Below are 22,014 nucleotides of genomic sequence, written 5' to 3'. Positions count from 1 at the left end.
CATTAAAAAAGCTACCTATTGAGCAAAATTATTGGTTACAGCAAGAGCTTTTTAGGATAGTTGTTTGGATGCATTACCTAGAAATGTTGTGCAAACTATACACAAAATATCAATTTACAGCTATATACAAAATCACTATCTAGGAAATAAAGCATATTCTTTATCAAGAATTTGAATCAAATTTTATACATGGCTACAGTAATGAAACAAAATAACCTATAAACATTCCATACCCCTACCCATTCCATATTGCACAAAAATTAAAAGAAACCAGATAGCCTCTGATCTGAATAAGTAACAGTAGTGTGGATCTCACTCAATGTTAGCAAGATGCCGGTGCTTTAAATGTGTTCTGCTATATGATACCAATAAAACCTAGGCATTAATATGTTAGTCACATCACTGGGGTCTGTAGATGTGATCTGTGGTACTCACATCACTGGGGTCTGTAGATGTGATCCGTGGTACTCACATCACTGGGGTCTGTAGGTGTGATCCGTGGTACTCACATCACTGGGGTCTGTAGGTGTGATCCGTGGTACTCACATGGGTCTGTAGGTGTGATCCGTGGTACTCACATCACTGGGGTCTGTAGGTGTGATCCGTGGTACTCACATCACTGGGGTCTGTAGGTGTGATCCGTTTTACTCACATCACTGGGGTCTGTAGATGCTCATGTATCTTGCATTACTTGTAAGGATCATTCCATTTATGGCAGACAGAGGGTGGGCAGTAAAAGGTGGGCCTTTGTGCTTCTTCTTAAACCTAATTAGCAATTCTTGAAGTGTGGAACTAAAAGATGCCTAAACAGTGCACAGTAGTGCTCAGCAAAGCATTCTCTGCAGTGAGCTAAAATTATTGCAGGAAAGAATTCTGCTAAATGCCTCCCTCATGGTCACTGGGCTATGAGTTGGCAGCACGTGCACTTTAGCGTCCAGCAGTCACATATCAGACTGCAGCTGCAAATTTAGACCACTATACCCAGACTAAAACAAGGCCGGGGCTACATACACGTTAGATGATTTTCATCCAAGACAAACAATCATGCATGTATATAGAAGTCTCCTAACATCAGTACATCCACGGTGTGGGTGCACAGGGACAGATCTCCATCACTGGAGTGCATGGGCACTGGTACCCAAAGCAACACTTTTCTGTTGGGCCCCTTCTTTACGTAAAACTCTAGCAATCACTTGTAAATAGGCTTTAAATAAATGCCTTTATTATTGATTACCACAAGCCAGACATAGATTAAAACAAAAATTTGAGCCCTATGCAAAATAGCAGCCTCTCAGACATAGGTGGGGTAAGGTGACAATTTATAGCAATAGTAAGGGCCTGATTTATTAAAGCAAAACCAAAGCTGAGGTGGATACACTTTCCTCAGTGAAGCTGGGTGAACCAGCAAACCTGGAATGGATGTGGTACATGATTCAGAACATTTGCTAGCAAAAAGCAAATTACTTTAAAGAAATCCATTCTAGGTTTCCTGGATCACCCAGTTTCACTGATGAAAGTGTATTCTCTCCAGCCTTAGAGAGCTTTAATAAATCAGGCCCTTAGTGTTAAACAAGGTATGGTATGTTAATACATTTCTGCAAATCTTGAAAGCCCCTTTTGGTTGTTCTGCATTGTGCCTGTTTTGTTAAAGCTCTCAACGACTTCACATTTGTTAAACATTATTTGCTATTAGTTGGCATTATTTGCTAACCTGGACCAGATACATTTTGGCATTACTCAACCACCCAGGTTTCCCCATGATAGTCTATCTTCCCCAGTCCTAGAAAGCTTTAGGAAATCATGCCAAGTGGAAGTAAGACCCACTTCTAATGGCTGAAGTAGGTAGATGGTGCTAAGAGATCTTCCAACATACTCATGGAGATTTGGTAAATATTAATATTAAAAAAAGAAAGTATCGGTTTTAAGCAGATTGTTCAAACCTCCATTTGGACCACCAGGTTTGTTATGAAAATAGCCAGAACCACAATTTGACAACAGGAGCAACACAAACAAAATCAAACCACAATTAGTTCCACTTTAGTTAATTCACTACACAGTCCACTGTCAGTGATTGGCGGATATCATACTTTCATGAACTGTGACTAATGGAAGAAGCAGATATAGATTAAGTGCAGGTTTATAGAGTACAGACTAAATAAATATTTCCAGACATGTATTGTAATGAAATGATGAAAAGCTGACACAGATGAAATTCACATATAAAACAATGTAATGACAGAGCCAAAAAACAAAAGGAAAAACTGAGTTGTTTATGTGGTTGTCTCGTGTTTCATATTGTCATTGTTAACTTGTGCAAAAGAATGTTTTTAATCAATATACATTGAAGAAAGTTTCTGAGTGTTATTGTCAGCTATTCTCAGAAAGTACTACTAACAACTAAAATAAAGAAGATGGATTCATTTATACAAAAAATAGTTTGAATTGAAAATGTAAAGCAGAAATCCAGGCAAGAATAAAAAATTCATTCAGTCTAATTACTTTTTCAGTACAAAATAGAAAACTAATTCAATAAATGGAAATTTATGAACTGCACAGCAGACATGGAGTAACAATGTTAACATGACTTGAGCAAATCCTAAACTAGTCTGTATTAGTTTCAATGTAATCAGCTTGAAGGTCGAGGACCTGACTATGATATCTGGCAGACTAAAACACGAGACAAGATTAAGAAAATTGTATCTATGATGTAGAACAGTTTAACTGGGTGAAAGATTCAAGCAGCATGTCCATTCAAACCTTGCTGCATGCACATGTACTTATAAAGATCTTTTGACACGAGGAATGAGCATAGCAATGAAATATTGAACCTGAAAGTGGTGTCCACTTTCAGATTTTAATGCTAAACATCATTAGTCAGAAAACAAAAAAATCTCTGATGGAAAGAAACTATCATTCATATCTCAAAAGTTGTGGGTTTTATGCAAAAATGAATTAGAAATACTGCTTGGAGTCTAGCAAAGCTATGGGTAAAAGCCAAGACAATGCATTAAACACATATAAAGACATTCTCTTGTCAGACGAGGCACTAACCAGACATGTTGGTCTGAGCTCAAAATATTATATGCAGAAAAAAGCCAGCAATGCTGGCCAGCCTGACAACACCATCTTCACAATGAAGAATGGTGGTACTAGCATCATGTTACATAGTTACTAGGATGGAAAAAAAACTGTCCATAAAGCTTACCCCCCTACTATTGATTCATAGAATGGCTGAATAAAAATCCTGGGTAACTGTTGCAGAATAAATCCCTAGGTCTAAAATTGTCTATATTCGCTTTAAAATCAACTTTAATTATTTGAAGTTACAAGGAAATCACCCAGTTCCAAGCCTCTCATGCATTATGTGACAAATCATTCAATGGTTTGATTATTCTGATCGGAAGGTTTATTTACAAATTTCATTCCAGCTACTGGATTCACCCCATTCCCTCACAAGCCATTTTGTTAGTGGATTACTATGATGAGTGACCTCACTTACCAATACTGCTGGATGGGATGAACATTCAAATATGTAAATATACTTATGCAGTAAATTACCTCTAAAATGAGTCTTGCTGACCTCTGTAACCACAGCCACTGAGGAGTAATTCATTCCCAAAGATTGCAGCAGAAACTTTTTACAACATTTCTCTTTGTAGCTGAATTCCCCTCAGTCAGCAACAACAATGCACCATACATGTCTTCTAATTTGTATACCTCCAAACTGCTCTACATGTATATTACAGGGAAAGTGCACAGAAACGGGATAGAAGAGAGGCTTGAGATCAATGCTGCTGCTATAAATGTTAAAGATGAATTACTTCCAGTGTCTTTGGTACAGTGACACAGTGGTCAGTAAATGTGTATATTGTAAAGCTTATTTACAGCTCATGATGAATATGTAAACCATTGAATGTCCATAGCTTGGCCACAGCTCTTTCAGATCAGAGGAATTTATATAAACAGTTGTAAGTAGATTTAGGCATCTCCTGTTCATCTTTGCCTGATGTTTCTTAGCAATAAACAGAGATTCACCTTAGTCCAGAAGTTATGTCTTAGCGCTTTCCTGTTGATGCATCCAATAATATATCCATAATAACTTGTATGACTAAAGCATCACACAGTCAGAAGACAGGTAAAATGATTATGTTGTAAACACTTGTATTAATTAAACCCTTCATAATAAACCACAAGCAATTTCGAGGCAAGAATAACAGTGTAATAAAATATTCATTGAAAGGTGGTTATATTTAGAAATTCAACAACACATATACTGACTACTTCTCTGCAAACAGCTGAAGAACCTGATTTAACCAATAAAGGTTGTTGGTCTCAAAACTTGTGTTATTTCTACACAAATAATACCATTTATGTCAACCGTATTTTAAAAAGTGAAATAAGCTGAAAAGAACATTACTTCTCAGCCTAACACTTTTTAAGTGATTACTATATTTAGTACTGAAAGCTGTTGTATTTACCAAGTTGTGATCTGTACTTTATTATTGAGATATCAAAGCGAAGAATGCAATGAGCTACAATGGTGACCAGAGGCTTTGTTTTGAAACACCTAATCACCATGTTTGCTGCCTATTGCCACTTTTGAAAAGTGGGTTTAAGGCTGCTAAGTGTTGTTTGGTACTCCATTCAGGTGAACAAAGTTTTTGATCGCCAATTATGGGGTATTACAATTCCTCTATTCTCCACTTTTTAAAAGCTTGTTTACCAGGAAACAAAACCTGTTCCCATATTAATAAATCTGGCAGCATTGCAGTGACGAACAGGTTTAAAGGTTAAATAGGCCCCATGAAATTTCCATGTTTGCAGCTAAATTTTTACTTTAAAAAGATGCCATGTGCGCCCTGTTGGAAATTATTCTAAGCAAGCCTTTAGTTTTTGCTTTGCACTTTGACAAACTGAACATAAAATGCAATAGTTCATTATGCTGACACTTGATGCTTTCTTCAGGATACTCACAGGTGGCAAGAACTTTAAATGGGAACTCTAGGCAAATTTAGTTTTAAAAAAAATGCTATTTTGGATAGGATATTTGAAAAAATACAGAAAATTATACTATTGGACAACATTTGAACTTCATTTACTTTCATTAAACCCACAGCTGGAGAGGAAAACATTTTATGCTGGGGAATGTTAGCAGATTAAATCGTTCAAGACTATCTGCCTATATTTAGTCAATATTCATTAAACCCACAGCTGGAGAGGAAAACATTTTATGCTGGGGAATGTTAGCAGATTAAATCGTTCAAGACTATCTGCCTATATTTAGTCAATACATAGGCACTCCACCCACAATCTATGTACATTGATAGTCATTTCTCGGTTAGGATAAATCCTAGTCATGTGCGTTTTCTTGTGTATACTAAAATTGTGCAAATACAATAGAAACAGTTACACATCCACCTCATTATTTATATGTTTAGCATGGGTTTGGGAAGCTTTAAGTGTCACTCATTTGTATAGAACTGGGCCACCTCCACACAAACACAGTTTGAATGTTAAATACATGACAGGTTTCTTGCTCCAAATCAGATTACTTTAAAAGTGGTAGTTTTCTATTATAGGATGTAGTGTACCCTTTGCTTTCTATAAGGAGCATCCTGGGAGTTATATTTAGTCAATAAATAGAAACATTTCTTCGGTTTGCGGATCTTGAGTACTTCATACTTGCGCTATAGCCTGCAGATCTATGTTATGCTACAGTCTGTAGATCTCTAATATGCTATATTCTGCAATTCTATGATATGATACATTCTATGGACTCTATAGTCATCTCTGCAGTCTGACTCAAGAGTGCAAACTATGTTGTCACCTCCTGAATTCATCTGAAAAAAAGGAGGACTCCTGCCAGAAGATTACTCACAGATACTCTGCAATTGACACTGCAGCTTGGCACAAGGTACAAATACGCGTTAGCAATTATAAAGTAAAATTATGACTGGACTAAGCACCAGTCTGCGTCTTCAAAGTAGACACATATGAACCAGTGTGTTCCAAAACGTATCTATACTTATTAGTGACATTTGCCTTCCATATTGACCTCTGAACAAAAAGTAGAAAAACTTACCTTCTATTTGAAAAACTGGGACCACCAGCAACCCCCCCCCCATTTCTATTTAGCATATACACACTCTGTCCCACCATTGTGGCTGATAATGCTATTTCTATATATTTCTGACATATTTCTGGGTATGCAAGTTAGAAATTGCCAACTTGTAAGGCCTGTTCCCCACTACTACTAGGAGGTGGTTTATCTGAGGGAATTAATGTATTCATCCTTGCACAGAGATTTCTCTGTAGGCATCATTTCATTCTGGAAATGGGTGTGTAATGGGGTTGTTCTACCCTTGTCATCCCTTTCTCCTGCTCTTTTATCAGTCACTTTTTATTTGTATTACTAAATGCAGCTGTCCATCAATTGGAAGAGAAAAACAGGGCAGAGGAAGAAGAAGCCACAATGTTTTATGCAATGATGAGCTGTGCACCGTATGCAAAGAAATGAACATATTTGTATACTCAGGGCAGATAGGCACAGCCTGTGAACTATGGGCAGTGCAACCAGCAGAGGTTAAATCATCATCCTCTGTTCCGCTGCTTGCCTACATATGAACTGCCTTCACAGCCTTCTGGAAAATCCAGGACATGGGGACTTGCTACTGGTAGTCCCCCTTGCTATCCAAAAGGAAGTAGGACGACTGTCAGGGATCTGCCACCACGAACACTTCGTAGTGTGGATGAATGGTTCCCTGCACCTGGAAACATTGCTGGTGAGGGACATGGACAGGGGATACTCAAGTATATATTCTTCCACAAAGCTCAGAAAAAAATCAATGTGGGAGGGATGGAATAAGATAAAAAAAAGAGAGAGTGGGGAAATTAGATTTGTGCCCAGAGAGGGACTTTAAGTTTGCAGGCCGTAGGAAGCAGTCCCTAAAATAGTTACATATCTTGATGATATTTGTGCATGTATGGCTAGCAAACGTTCAATAACTCAACCAGTCTGCAAGTTTTTTAATATAGGCGCATTTCATTGTGAAAATATAGTAACACTATATTGTATGTCTATATAATGTAAAAGTAAAGCTGCACCATGAGCTTTGACCATTTGGATGAAATCACATTACATGTTTTACATAACCCTTCTTTTGTATGTCTTTCACAATCACCTAAAATGGTAACAAAGGAAACAAGAATCTTGTCTTGGAACTGTCAGTACCTGATAATGTGCAGATATAGTCACTTTACAGTTGTTTGAGAACTATCAGGAGTTGTCTGCATCCAAAACACAGCTTACAGACACATGGGAAACTAGCCGAATGAATACAACACACTGATGCTAACTGGGTTGGCGCTTTTGTTACCAATGAATGTGAATAGGCTACTGAATAGCCTGATAAAATTACCTCAATGACCTGAAAGCAATCTATTATGACTTGTCCTCAAGTTCAGTTGTTCTGCACAATGCAAAGTCACCCTAACTGAAAGAGGAATTAATCACTCTGCTGTAGGCTATGCAAGGAAAAAAAAGTTCCAGCAAACAAAATGTAAGTGATCACTTGTTATTTAATGAGCAGTCAGCAAATGCCCTCCCACTAGGTGGTAAAATAGCTGGAATGTGCTAAAACATGGAGTACATGATTAAAAAAATTGTTATTGCTGCTTGCTGATGATGTGATTACTTCCATAGTCACTGTGCTCACCAATGCTGCACAAAATACTGAAAGCAGCAATGCTGGGTTAGCATGTGGGCAAAAGCTGCTAATCATTGACAGAATACAATTAGTCTTCCTGATTAAGGACTGTAAAAATGTGCAAGTATATGAACATTACTCTTAGTGGAGCTATTGCAATAAAACAGTAGCAACTGAAAAGGAACCTAAAATTTTGCTACTTGCTAAGGATTCCTCTGAGTTGTTGAAACGTCTACAGAGATGCAAGAAATGGCTCTACTGGCCATTGGTGGACCCGCACTTGTGCAAGGGTGGTAAGATATTTACCTTAACAGGCAAAATCTCCACTGTGTGTTGAGGGCACCCATGTTCAAAGGATCCTTGGGTGAACAACAGCATGTTATATATGAGAACCAAATGTGTCAGATAGCATGTTTTGAGGCTCTTTTGTGCTGCATTCATACACCCCTAAATTTCCTAGTCAGTGGGGATCAGAATACTTTTCACACAAACCACTGGTAGCACACAGAAATACCGATGCTAGCTATTCTAAGTGACCTCCTATAACTTTTTTACCATCTGATTGGAGGTCATCCAGCTGCTGTCTAAGTAACCCCAAATACCTCTAAAGGTACCTAGGGTTGCATGAAACTTTGGTTGAGAATGGCTGATCTACATTGTTTATACATATTGTTGGAAAACCAATGCATTGTCATTGACAGGCGAAAAATTCAAGAGTGGTCTAAGGGATGAAACATATAAGAGACTAAAGAAACCTAAGCAAAACTAACTAACCTTAAAATGAAAACATTGTAAGCAGATAGGTTATGGCTCTGTATATTCTGCATGTCATTCCAACCTGGCTAATCAAGATGGCTAAAAATCCCTAACCTAGAAGACGATCGGGTGAAGAATCTGGAATCAGCGAAGAAACAAAAAGAGGGTTTAGTTGAAAAAATGTGGAAAGACAGTTAAGTTTATTTTATTACAGAAGACACATCACCTGTCTCTTCTACAATAAAGTACCTGTCTGCTTTCAATTTTTTAATTATTAGGTTTAGCTTCACCATAATAAGTACATTCTTGAGGAAAGAAGGGAAAGGGGGGACACAAGAAAAACCTCAGATTACATTTGAGGTGTAAATAGGGTTTAAAATCAAGTCTTTTAAATATGAAGCTGTGATCAATCACACAGGGGCATTACATGGCAGGAACAAAGGTAAAAATTAGTAAGTAGGGTCCTTTAATACATTATTTCTTCCAAAATGCTGAAACTCTTTCTGTAGGACCTAGTAAAGTGGGAGCGGTACTGTGGGGTCACTAATATACCCAGACAGTCTGCCTCTCTCTTTTTCCGACCATTCACAAAATGCATTGTCCAGGGTTCACCCCACCCGGATGTTTTCTCCAGCCCTCATTTTTTTCGCCCAAATATTGAAGAGTTGGGTCACAATACAGGGCTACCACCCACCTTTTTTTTCCAACCCAGCTTAAAAAATTCTGGGGAGAACACTGTAGTGAATGGCTGAAAACAGAGGCCGAGATGTGACCACAGCACTGTTGTATTAAACTTGTAGAACTTACTGAAAGTACAACTCGTGTGCTTTGAATGATTTTAGCATTTAGGGAAAGGGATGCATTAAAAGATTCTCATTTTCAGGAAGAGTGTGGTGGAATGAATTAAAAAAGGTAAGTGTTTTTGTGCCTGAATCTCAGCTTTCAGCAACAAAGGGTAATTCTGTGCAGGAGGTTTAAGCTAAAGATAATGCGGAATGTGATTACCAAACCATGGGAAAATGTTGAATTATTGTTGTCAAAATCTATTTTATCCATTAGTGGTTATTTTGGGGGACAGTAGGACAGAATGAATGCTACATAGGCAGAAGCCTCTTTAGTTTCTGCCTGGGAAAGGCAGAAAAGGAAGCCAATCAGGCAGATAGTAAAGCTGGACTACGAAAAGAGCTATTTTACCAAAGTGAAAAATCCTCTTGCATGAGATATTTCACTTACGGTAGCTTAAACAAGATGAAGCTCTGCTGATTTTTACCACCTATGCATGTGTAGGAAAAATACCGTTTTGTTTTTTTTTTTGTTTTTTAAGATTTCCGTGCATGAGATTGGGTGTTCTTTGCAAAGTGAATTTTCACCAAATTCAATAAGCTAAATGAATATTCCATTGCTACCAGTGTGCTGTTGATTCTTCATTGTCCAACCACCTGTGGGGTGGGCTGTGGGGAAAAAAGTTCATGTCCGTGTATTTGAGGCTTATACTTGGAAGTTTGTGCTGAATTCATTGCTAATCACTATACAATTACAACAAACCAGTCCGGATTAGGTTATAAAGAATATAGGTTTACTCTGGTGAAAAATGGAAAAAAAAATTACAATGGCAACCGGATACAAAATGTGCTTTCTTCCTGCAAGTGACAATTATCCAAGAACAAATTAACTGACAAGGTAACAAATTATAGTTACGCAAGTGCCAGAAAGTGATGCTTCCAGGAGGTGAAGTGTGAGAAGTGGGGGAAGGGACTGGAAAACGTGTTATATAAAAGTACATTTTTCTTGGAATAGGGAAGAAATGTACATAACATTGTCAAACACTGCTAAGGAGAACAAAAATGAGATCAGGTATTGTAACCTAAACTATCCCTTTTCAAAGAATAATCTTTTGTGGCTGTTCATGATGTATAGGTCTCCAAGGAGTGCACTAAATATACAAAATATTGGACGTGCATCATGCTGTATATTGTATGTAGGAAATAACATAAATGTTTTATTTTCTAAATCTCCAGCTTTCATTAAAGAATACATGGCAATCTTGCTATGTAGGTCTGTGTCCTGTAATGAGAAAAAAAATGCATCTGTCATTTTGTTACTCTGGTAGAGCTGGCTTTATCCATCCCAGGTTTACATATTCACCCAGGTTTGCACACTACCAGATTCAGCACAAATATTTTACTTTATACAAAATTGGGCTGCTATGTGTTTATGTGTGTATTATTGTGTGCTTATACCTCCTCTTGCAGCACTAGGGTTCTAGGTTTAAATTTTGGCCAGGGCAATGCATGGACCTTGTATGTTCTCCATATGTTTGTGGGGGTTTCCTCCAACATCCTAAAACATACCACTAGTTTACTGGCTTCCTTCCAAAATGAGATTGACAGATTATGAGCTTGGGCAGTTAGTAGAAAGACTATGAACTTTGTAAAGCGAGGTGTAATAAGTTAACATACAAATTCATGAAAAAAATAATAATCACCTCTTCAGTATTATACACTGATATGGGTAAATGCTAACCAGGCATACATTTCCAGGATCCATTGCCCATTTGACAGATATGGTTTAAATAGTGGAAATTGACAGTGTGGTAAATTATGTAAGCATCTTAGAAATGCACATTCCTTTTTAAATATGGTTATTTAATGCCAATAAAAACAGGCATTATCCCTTACTTTTATATCTTATGTCTAGCCATGTAATAATAATAATAGTAATTTCCTTACTGCATTACCTCTCTGGGATTCCAGAACCATAACTGGAAACCCCGACTCATATTTCTCAAGAGCCTGAAATCCTCACATTTCTTCTCCTCCTCTCTACAGATGCAATCTGCACATGGACTTTTATTTCTAAACAGCCTCTAGTGCACACATTTCTTACAAACTAGGAGTCCTTGGACGATGGCTAGATATCTGCCCTTCTGCCTACAGTTAAACACTCATTCTTCATATTGTAGTTTTAATGTATGTTTTATTCAAAGTGTTCTGGAAAAAATGTTTGGTTTTTACTAAGAGAATCTTTTGCAAAGACATAGATACTACCCACAGAGTGCATTTAAGTGTGACTAAGTGGTCCTTTAAGTAAATTATCAAACTGCTAAAAAATTGTTTTTGACCCTGACATATAACACGTACCATTAGGTTCAGACCAGCCTTGGGTTCAAACAATCACGGGTGACTTCGGGCATTGGACACCTCGGCAGTCACTTTTGCGCCACAGCTCTGGTTCTTAGAGAACCAATTTCTGCAGGTGTGCAAATGGCAGGGAGCAGTAGCACTTACTGACACCCCTATTCATTTTTACAGGGCTGCTTGCAGCATCTCCCCAAGTTAGTGGTTCACTATGATGAAAAGCAATACCCCCTTGGAAAATCACCATTTTAAGCATACCTGGTAGCATAACTGTTGTTAAACTATGGTGCTAATATTTTCAAATAGTGCCTGAATGCAACTTTATTATGTACGTGTGTTTGACTGCAGTTCAATGCACTGTACTGCACTAATGTCCTTTGTGTTACCCTGTGAAAAAAATGCAGCAGGTATAGTTTTAGTTTTCTTGTAGTGCGTCAGGCAGCCCATATAAAGAATAAATTGTCCTTATGCAAATTATTTCAAATCATAATGCACATGCATCTAACACTGTATGGAAATGCCCTTTGTGTCACTTTTTCTGGGTCTGCATGAAAAGGAGAGAAAAAATAACCGAAAACAGGAGCAGGTGAAATAAAAAAATACCAAACAGTATTATTACCTGTATGTAATACAATGAGTTCATATTTAATTGCATTCTCTCATAGCCTATCTCAGTAGCTGAGATAAACAATCTCCCATTTCAACAGAAAAAGATGCAGGGGTGGTGGGCCCTGTATTTTGACCCAATTTATCAATAACCACCCAAAAACAGCCGGTGGTACATCCGCCTAAAAGGGTTTGGGGGAACACAGAAACATATTATATATATATATATATATACCCCTGTACAACATCCTCACTACTTGTATGCCATAGCCCTTTCCTCTTCCTGGAATGTTTATTTATTTTCTGTGCTCACCCATCATCTCTGCCATCTTCCTTTAGCTGGCTATTTGGATGTCTACACAAGGTAAATAACATGTAAAAAATATGTCAAAAGTTCTTCTGGGATGATTGCTGTTGAAAAGATGGTCTGGAAACAGGGACTCTTTAAGCAGGGATAAATAAAGAAACAAATTACTTTCTGGGACGTAGAATGACATCCAAACTTTCCACCAGTAAAATATATTGTCTTTCCCTGGAGCCTAGTAAAAAAATACAGCCTTAATAGTATCAGTTCCATTCAAGATGTTTGCTAAAGATAATGCAACAATATCCATATTTACTTTAAGGAAATGAATAAATCTGATGTATACTTTAATTATTCATGTTGGACATTTATAACTTTTGACAACACTCCTGACGAATGTTTGCATTTCTTGTCTCAGATATCTTTCATTCACTCCTGTAAACAGTTGGCTGTTAACCAGGGCCAGATCTGAAGGGGTTATCCTACCCAGCTATTTGTATTTTTTAATAGTTGCTCAGCACAGTGCAAACACACTGGTCCATTGGTTAGAACATGCAATGAAAATGATATCTCTTGCTTCTGACATATTAAAAATACAAGTTTTTCTTCTGGGATTAGTGGCAACAAACATTTAAACAGTGTAAGTGGTAGTGCTGCTCACTTAGCAAACGATTGCTTGGAATATTTTTGGCTTGCGGTTTTACTGCATTGCTGAAAGAAGTGGAGAAGTCAGGAGTCTGTCAGTCCAGAGTAAATGGACCATGCTTTGTAATTAATTGATCAGTTCAATTCCAGCCACATTACACAGGTATGATAAAGGGGACAATATGTACAATGACTTAACACAAAGGTTCTGCAGACCAGCATTTATTTATTTATATATATATATATATATATATATATATATATATATATATATAGTACACACACATATATTATTTATATATATATTCAGTGTGTTATGGTTTGTAAAAAAAGCAGGGCCTGTTCACACCCATGCAATTAATACTCATTACACGTGCTGTGATCATTCATTTAAAAAGGCTGCCTAATGCACCAAAAGAAACGCATACAGCATTTTTGGCTGAGTACTGCAAGTCACTGCATTGTTGCATGTTGCACAGGCCTGTAATGCATCTCCATCAGCAAAGTGTGTATGTTTTCTTTTTAGAATGAGTAGCATAGTGTGTCACTAATTACCCTAATGCAATATTGTGAAAGTGTCCTTAAATAATTCTTCCACAATGCTTGCCTCATTCCAAGTTTCCTTATGGGTTAATGTGGCTGCTCAATAAAGAAGAATTGGAGGTGGTTGTTTTTAAGTTTTTTTCACACAAAAAGTTTAAATTTGTAGATAATTGAAGGTATCTGTATTACTGTAGCTTGCATAACTTTTCTTTTTTTCTGCATAACTACAACTTGAATTTCCCATGCCAATTTCAATGTTCTGTAGGGTAGTGTTATGCTCTTCAAGTTTTGCCCAAAAACTGCAAAACATTGAGTTAAGATGTGCACAGACCAATGTCCCTCTAAATATACAGAAACTGGAGTCCCTGTCATCAGGAAGCAGGCAATGTTAATGAATAGAAGAGTAGGGTTACTGGGAAGGCATAATCGGATGAGAACATGCAGTCCTTTATAATCAATGTACAGACATGATCTAACCAATGTCTATGACCAGCAGCTTTTCAGCAACAAGTTCTTTATACAATATATAGGGAGGTGGCTACAAAGTAATTTTTTTCACCCTCAACTAGATCTTCCATTACATATGTTTTTTTTTTTATAAAAAAGCCCACCAGAATGAAACAGTAACTGGAAAGGTACTAGTTTCTACCACAGAAGCAGTGTTTCTCCATCAGGGTTCTTCCAGAGGTTGCTGGGAGTTCCTTGAGCAATTTGTGACTCTCTGGTCAGTTTAAGTGATATCAATGATCTTTTTGGCTATCTGTAAGGGAGACATTCTTCCCACAAGCCATCAATTTTGAAGACATTCTTCCTACTGACCACCAAGCTAATGCACTGTGATCTGTAGATATAGAAATTAGAAAAGACCTGAAAGTTATCCCCCCCGAGTTAAAAAGGTTGAGAAACACTGCTCTAGAGGTTTCCACCATCACTTTTGCATTCATAGAAACATAGAAATGGCAGCAGGGTGTTATGTCCTATTTTCTTATGCTTGACAAAAAAGTAACAAATATTTAACTCAACCCCATATGGAGAACAACAGATATAATTTGATTTGTTGAACTTATATTTAAAAATAAATACATTTATAGTAATAAATATATTTATAGTAATATTTGTTCAGCTCACAAAAGGTGTTCCTTTGCTATGGCAGAATAATCTAAATGATTGGTCTTGTACTGAACAAGGATTGTAAGGCTATGTACACATGTGCAATAATTGTCGTTGGAAAGGATCTTTCACGATCCTTTCCAACTACTAACAACGGCACAATGTATGAATGAGCGCTGTACATACAGCACAGTTCTGCTCTATGGAGAGGGGAGGGGGAGAATGACAGAGCAACACCCGCTGCGCTCTCTCCCCCTTCACTTCCACTACGATCGTTTATCGGCTATCGTCTGTAGATCTGCCAGGACGGTTGTTCAGACAATAGACGACGAGTGCTGCACACATACCAGATTCTTGTCCGATATCAGCCCCGAGCCGTTTATCAGACGAGAACTATTGCACATGTGTACCCAGCCTAAGGAAGAGTACTGAATACTAGGGACCTCACCAAATTATCATTTAAACAATTTGCCCAAGACTAATTCACTCTTCCTTTAAGCAGATCTTAATGAACTCATTACCTCCTCCAGCTAATTATTGACCATGTGGTAAACCATTAGACTACATTTGCATTACTCCCAATAAATTAACAAATACAAAGGCTGCACCCTAAATGACTTTGTTATGCAATGAATAGATGTGCCACTACAGAGAACTTTAGGAGGCAGGTCAATTAGTTGCTTCTAACTTCTTGAGTAAACACCTGGTGGTGGTTGTCATGGCAAACGCGGGTATTGTACACAAGTTCCTCCATGTCTGAGCAACAATTTTGGTCACATCAGGCGTTACTGATGTTTTTATGGACTGCTGTTTTATATGTGTAACCAAGGACATTTCATGCTCTTTAAATGGAACTCAACTCTAAAACTTAAAACTCAACTCTACTCTGCTATGAACTAATGTCACTATTTTGTATTTTTTGCATCCGGAACATCAGGATTAAAATCTGAATAGACAAATGTAAAGCAATGTACGGCCCTCAGAAACATATATACAGACAACACTCTTGTTTATTAGTACATTAATCTGTTGTTTACTAGTGCATTTTCCAATGAGACCAAAAGATTCTTCAAACACCACAGAGACTATTACATATATATATATATATATATATATATATACACACACACACACACACACACACACACACACACACACACACATATATATTTTACATTAAACATTTTTAAGAGAAGAATGTGTCTAAGGCTGTGTGCAGATAGGAGTCAAAGAAATGCTAAAGCACAATCACTATTTTCTAAGGCTGTGTGCAGATAGGAGTCAAAGAAATGCTAAAGCACAATCACTATTTTCTTCTTGCTCATGCAGGGCAAAGTGACTCTGCAAAGGCATTTGTTTTTTACTTAATCAACCAGTTTTACCAGTACCTGGATTTTTTTGAAGTTTGCTGCCTGGATGCATTAATAAATTTAAACAAAGTTGGCAGGAAAAGGACATTTTTAACATGGGCTTTTGTCTACAGAAACAACAGCAGTATTATCAATAAAAATGTTCCTCTTAATTGGTACTCCACAAGAGGGTCCTGCCAGATGCATCTGTTTGTGCTTTAAGAATGGCCACTGTCATTTGCTTGTTATATTTCAGGCAAAATCCCAGTTAAGATACACAAGTGTGCTAAAATGATTACTGCAAACATCTGATGGGTATGAATAGTACCCAGTTGACATCCAACAGGTCATAATTTGGACTAGGATCATGGTATCTAGCTATCAGGGAGGTTACAGTAACAATGGACTTTGCCAAGTTTGGTGGAGTAGCAAAGATAATATGTGAATTTAAAGTGTAAAGAGAAAAAAAGGCTGTAACTTTTGAGATGGAATCTCTATGAAGTACACAACAAGACCAAATTGGGAAAGCTTGTTTTTGTTAGATGCAGTCACTGTTTCCATGGGCATGGCTTCCCTCATTGAATGCCATTGAATGTCTATTCTGGCAATCAAAAAGATTTTTAATGGACCTTTACTTTCAGTGTGTGTCGTGTTGCCCCTATAACAACCAATTAGAATTCATCTTGTATTGATCTACCTACAACATAAATCTGTAGAGCTTCTTTAGTACTTACCCACCTTTGTGTTCACACAGATACTATATTCTACAATATATTGGGACTAGTCACTATTTTTTCCTGCATACTACCTAAGCTGATTTTATTTACCCAAGACCCAATAAGCCTTTTTCTGTGCCGTGCGCCTCTGTTTAGAAACAGTCATTTGAAGCAGAATTTTTCTACCACATATCAGACCCATCCTTTGATGTATATAGAAGGAATAATGAAGAAGCAGAAAGAGAGGTTGAGAAATAACAGATCAGCATAATGGTTGATGCAGAAGCAGGGAGATGCTAGTACTGTGGATCCTCAGGTACAACTTCCATTACAACAGGTTCTCAAAAAACAGCGAGGCACCCAGAGGAACAATGAGCAGCAGAATGGCAGCATACCCAAATCCCACCTTCAATCCTTGGATTAGACCCTTAGATTATCTCACACTGCAGAATAGCAGTGCATTGGCAAAGTCACATGTAAAAAAAAAAAGAGCACCCCTATCTTTTGGAAGAAATAACCATTGCATCATACTTCAGAGATGCTGGTAGGCCAAGTGTTTAGTAACCTATCAATAGGAATCCAAGGTAGATGTTTTGGGGTATGACTTAACCCCAACTGACCTTTCCATACAGTTTCTTTAAAATATTAGTTCTCATTGTATTTCTAAAACCTTCCTTAGAATGCTAGAGTGTACTATGCAGCTCATTATAACTTGTGTGTAGGGTAAAATCAAACACCTGTCTTTACTCATAAAAGGTATGTATGTAATCTTAGATTGCATTTCACATTGTAGATTGCATAACAGACCAATTAAGAGCAATCATCTGTTAAACTGGTTAATCTTTTTTATATAGCTTACAAAATATACACCATGAGGACATGGGTAGGGGGTTATTTTATTACTAGAAATTGCAACGGCATATCCACTCTACATTTATTGCTGCAGGAAGATGATTTTACACTGCTGGTGTACAAAACCAACATGGCAGCACTGATGAAGATCTCTGGAGACAGGTGGGCTATAGGGATATGATGATATGAGGCTCTGGGTGGCTTAGAATCTGCTGCATACACACAAGTTTTCTATCACTATGCCCTGGACATCCCTTTCCTTAGGTGAATTCATTTAAATGCAAAGGAGTCTCTGGTCCTGCTAGAGTCATCTCCTTTTTTCTTGTCAGAGATACCAGCATGGCATGGCAGTAAAACAGACACAAAAAAAGCATCACATTTCAGTATCAGCACACGACACACACTTTCAAACCAGCTTATTTATACTTATCACACTCAATTTCCACAAGTGAACAGAGCAAACCTACACCATCAGGCAACAGTTTATTGTGTATGCTGTTGTGGTTTCAACATAGGAATGGATTACCAAGCAGAGATGCAGACATATGTAGCAAACCATTAACATTCATAGCAATGAGCACACACATACAAGAACTGAACACTGCAGGCAAGAGAGTCATTTGATTTAATATTACTGAGCCATTCTGAGGATGCTGATTATTTATTTATGTATAGAAGGCCTAAATCTGTATGGTGATTAAAATTGTGGTCTCTTTTCTACAATCCAAAGTGTCAACCTCCACTCTTATCTAATGTCATAGTTATATACCATTCTCAATACAGCTGAGTCAGATTCACTCCAGTGGTCAAGAGAAAGCGACGTCGTTGAAGTTGCTACTCTCCACTGATACACCGGCAGCCATATTTAAATATATTTCACCCTGATGGTAAAAGAGAAAGCTTACAAAAAACATCCTAAGTGCTGAGGCTTGGTTGCAAAAAGAAGTTATATTATAGCAATATAAAAATGGTCAGGATAATAAAATGTATAATTCAAAATAAAAATGATATGGTTGTGGCCCATACACATTATCTACACTAAATAGGGAAACACAATAGTTTTGCAAGCTGGGCAACTGAGATCAATACAAATGGATTGGACATGTTGCAAGACCCCATTGTGGTATCACAGACGAATGACATAAGGCTGTGATGTCAGTAGAGAGGGACCAAATCGAAGCAGGCTACACAGTGGGCCTTATATGTTCCCACATTATTTATACCCATCTGAGACAATGAATGGGCCAGACATGGTGAACATGGCAAATGTCATTTAGCCAGGCTTTGGAATACCCACTTTCATCAAGCCTAATCATCAAGGCCTTGTAAGACTGCATTGGCATGTTGTTTTGGTAAACCATTAAAAGACATAGATTTGTTCTAACTGCTACTGCATGCATAAAATTAATGCATGAATTATTTTTCATAGGTATGAACATTCATACCATATATCATTGTACGGACCACTGATTAACATAGGTGATCCCAAGGGGGTAACGAAGAGATTCATATTGGATTTACAAACAGATGGCAGCTTATTAAAAAAAATTAGACCACTCAGGGTCAGGTTTTGAAGAGATATCAGAAATAAAGTTGCTTTAGAGCCTTCCTTTCAAACAATACTAAATGATACAATCATATTTGCTTCTCTATAGCCGCATTACTGTATGGATAGACAAACAGTCTTCACAATGAAGTCACAGTCATTATCTGGCATAAGTAAAACATACTAATTCATCTAGAGATTGAGTCAAGGCCTTGGGAAACAGGTTTTGATGAATATTGTCAGGTTGATTACAATGTATCCTAGCTGTGGGGAGCAAAAAAAAAAAAAAAAGCCCCATCCCTTTCTGCAGCCCAGGGCTGCTTTGCATTGAGATTACGCAGCAGTCTTTAAATAGATTTTGGTCATTGCTTAAGCATGTCTATTTCCCTCCCCTGTAAATTAAACTGGTATTTATCTGAAGCATCCTGCTGTAATGTTACAATAAAAACAAACTCAGGCAATACATGAAAGAAAAATATCGATTTCCTTTAACTTGTGATTTGTGTGTGTCTGCTCCTTCATTGTAAGACTATTACTGCACCATTCCTGCAGCAGAGGGACAGTCTGTATTCCAGCAAATATCTCTGTAGTGGAAGACTGTCACATATCACACAATGTATATGAAATATGTGCAGCATCCATTCAATATCATCTTGTACTGGATACCCAACTGCAAATACCTGATGTATGAAATGAAAATGACCCTGGAATGGAAAGACTGAGCTGAGGGGTTTGTGTGTGAGACAGAAGGGTGAGATTTTCAGCTGGTTATCTTGAGATCTGGATGTGCTGCATACATTATATGCCATATAACACCATATTGAAAGGCCTAACATAAAATGTTAGCGATGTACAAAATGGTGGATGTAGGCATAGGCACTAAAATATGTACAATTCACACCATCATTAAATCAATGTACCTGTGCACAGCAGGTTGGCAGCAGGTTTAAATTACAACGTATTTAAATAAGATCCATAGACAGATAGAATAAATGAATGGATATTTTTGATTTCTCTACCTTATCAAAAAAATGCCATTCTTACCAGGCAGCAGTGTGAGGATGCAGGAATAAGGTAAGAAATAGTACAAACCTGACATATATCCTCGTGATGCTTGGGAAATAAAAGCTGGTGGAAAATGTTTGTGCAGGCGATAGTCCTTTTCACTACGGGACCTCATGCGGTCTGAGGCCCGGTCAGAGAAATCAGCACTAGGCCAGGCCCGGCGTAAGGTTGTACTCCGAGTCTTCTTCATTCTGAGGCTACCTGAAGCCTAATCGTCCAGCTTCATGAGACAGGCCTCACCGCTGTTCCCTTTTTTTCATCAAAACATTAAGCGCACAGCTTGAGCATGGGCTGCAAACATTTTGCCGCTACCTCTTCTAGGAAGCAAGCTGTGGGTCCGTTCGTTTTCTCCCTCGAATGATCCAATTTTACACACGTCCCACAATGCATTACACTTCATTTGCAATCAATCCAGCTTATAGCTTCCAGATTCATGTGGAGGAAAGGCACATTATGTGGCTTCTCAGCCAAAGAAGGGGAGGGGGAGTGAGCAGAGATTTGTAGCGTGAAAGCTCTGAGATCCCAAACAATAGCTTGATTCAGCATAGGGCTGCTTAGCCAACTGTGAGGCACAACACAAAAGAACCAAGCAAATACTGGGAAAAACACCCACAGAATTTGGTTTCAACCTGAACCCTTGCACCTAAGATCTTGCGAAAAAAGCCACTGTCAATATCCCAGTGGTTGTGGAATTAAAATGAGGAGGCGATGACGACGAACGTAGTTTTTTTTTTTTCTCTCCTTCTCTTCACCTATCAGGATCCGTGAAGCAAATCAATGAGGCAATCTAAATCGGCATTGCAGTAATCAAGGGACAATATTCATTCTTCACAACCACACAGCTGTTTCTTACACACTGGGCGTGCAAAAGCCCCCACATTACATCATATCCCAGACACGACCCTGCACCAATTTTCAAAGTGATATAATAGCAGGAATCCTAAGCTTGCTGGTCACTGTCTCGCCTCTTGGTTTGGTCCTTTTGCTGTCTTTTCCTGGCACTGGTCATATTCCATTATTTATTGCTTTCTTCAGGCCCGCTCTTGCAAGCTTAAGGGTCTACAGTACAATTAGACCCAAACAGCTTGCATTCAGGTATTCCAAGCACTGCAAAGCCTGTTCTGTCCTCTGTTGAATGGCTCTGTGCCTTTGAATGCAGTGAAAAGCTATTGAAGGGCAGGAAGCAAGACAGCCAACCCAGTCTCATGCTAATCAAGAAGCTGTCTTAACCCTTTCACCTTGTAAAGTCAGCCTTGGAGCTTCATATTCTCAGAACATGCCATCAAACGCTTTGTTTTCTGCAGGGCCGTGCTTGTACGTTAACAAACAACGTTACCGTGCTGCATGGGTTCTGTTACCAGCTCCATCCCTGCTGCAAGATCAATACCATTCCACGACAGGGTTAACACAGACACACTGATCCTGTCAGGCATCACATTTTAAATGTAAAACACCCTGAGGCTCTCTCAAACCTTGGCTGTAGTCCCAGCCTATAATCAGCTCTTGTCTATTTACATACAAAGCTGTGTATTTTTAGGATGGTCCAGCCCTCTCCAAGAAGGAATGAAAATGTTTGTTTTGAAAGGTGAGAAGGGGCAAAAGCAGGAAAATAAATAAACAAATGTGTAGTTCAGATTCAGAGATGATCGATAAGCATTCCGGGACAGGGAGCGAATCCA

The 22,014-nt window shown here is 38.1% G+C and overlaps 1 protein-coding gene across 1 annotated transcript in view; it reads right to left on the bottom strand.

Annotated features, from left to right (window-relative positions):
• STOX2 (storkhead box 2) overlaps nucleotides 1-21,718 on the bottom strand; it is a 62,422-nt gene extending 40,704 nt beyond the window's left edge. The window contains exon 1 of the mRNA XM_072406120.1: nucleotides 20,363-21,718. Within this exon, the coding sequence (XP_072262221.1) occupies nucleotides 20,363-20,525 (163 nt within the window). The 5' untranslated portion in view covers nucleotides 20,526-21,718. The remainder of the gene's footprint in view (nucleotides 1-20,362) is intronic.
• Between the last annotated feature and the right edge of the window lie 296 nt (nucleotides 21,719-22,014).

Source organism: Pyxicephalus adspersus, chromosome 3, assembly GCF_032062135.1.
Source record: "Pyxicephalus adspersus chromosome 3, UCB_Pads_2.0, whole genome shotgun sequence".
Taxonomy (NCBI): domain Eukaryota; kingdom Metazoa; phylum Chordata; class Amphibia; order Anura; family Pyxicephalidae; genus Pyxicephalus; species Pyxicephalus adspersus.
This window is presented reverse-complemented; position numbering and strand designations above follow the sequence as displayed.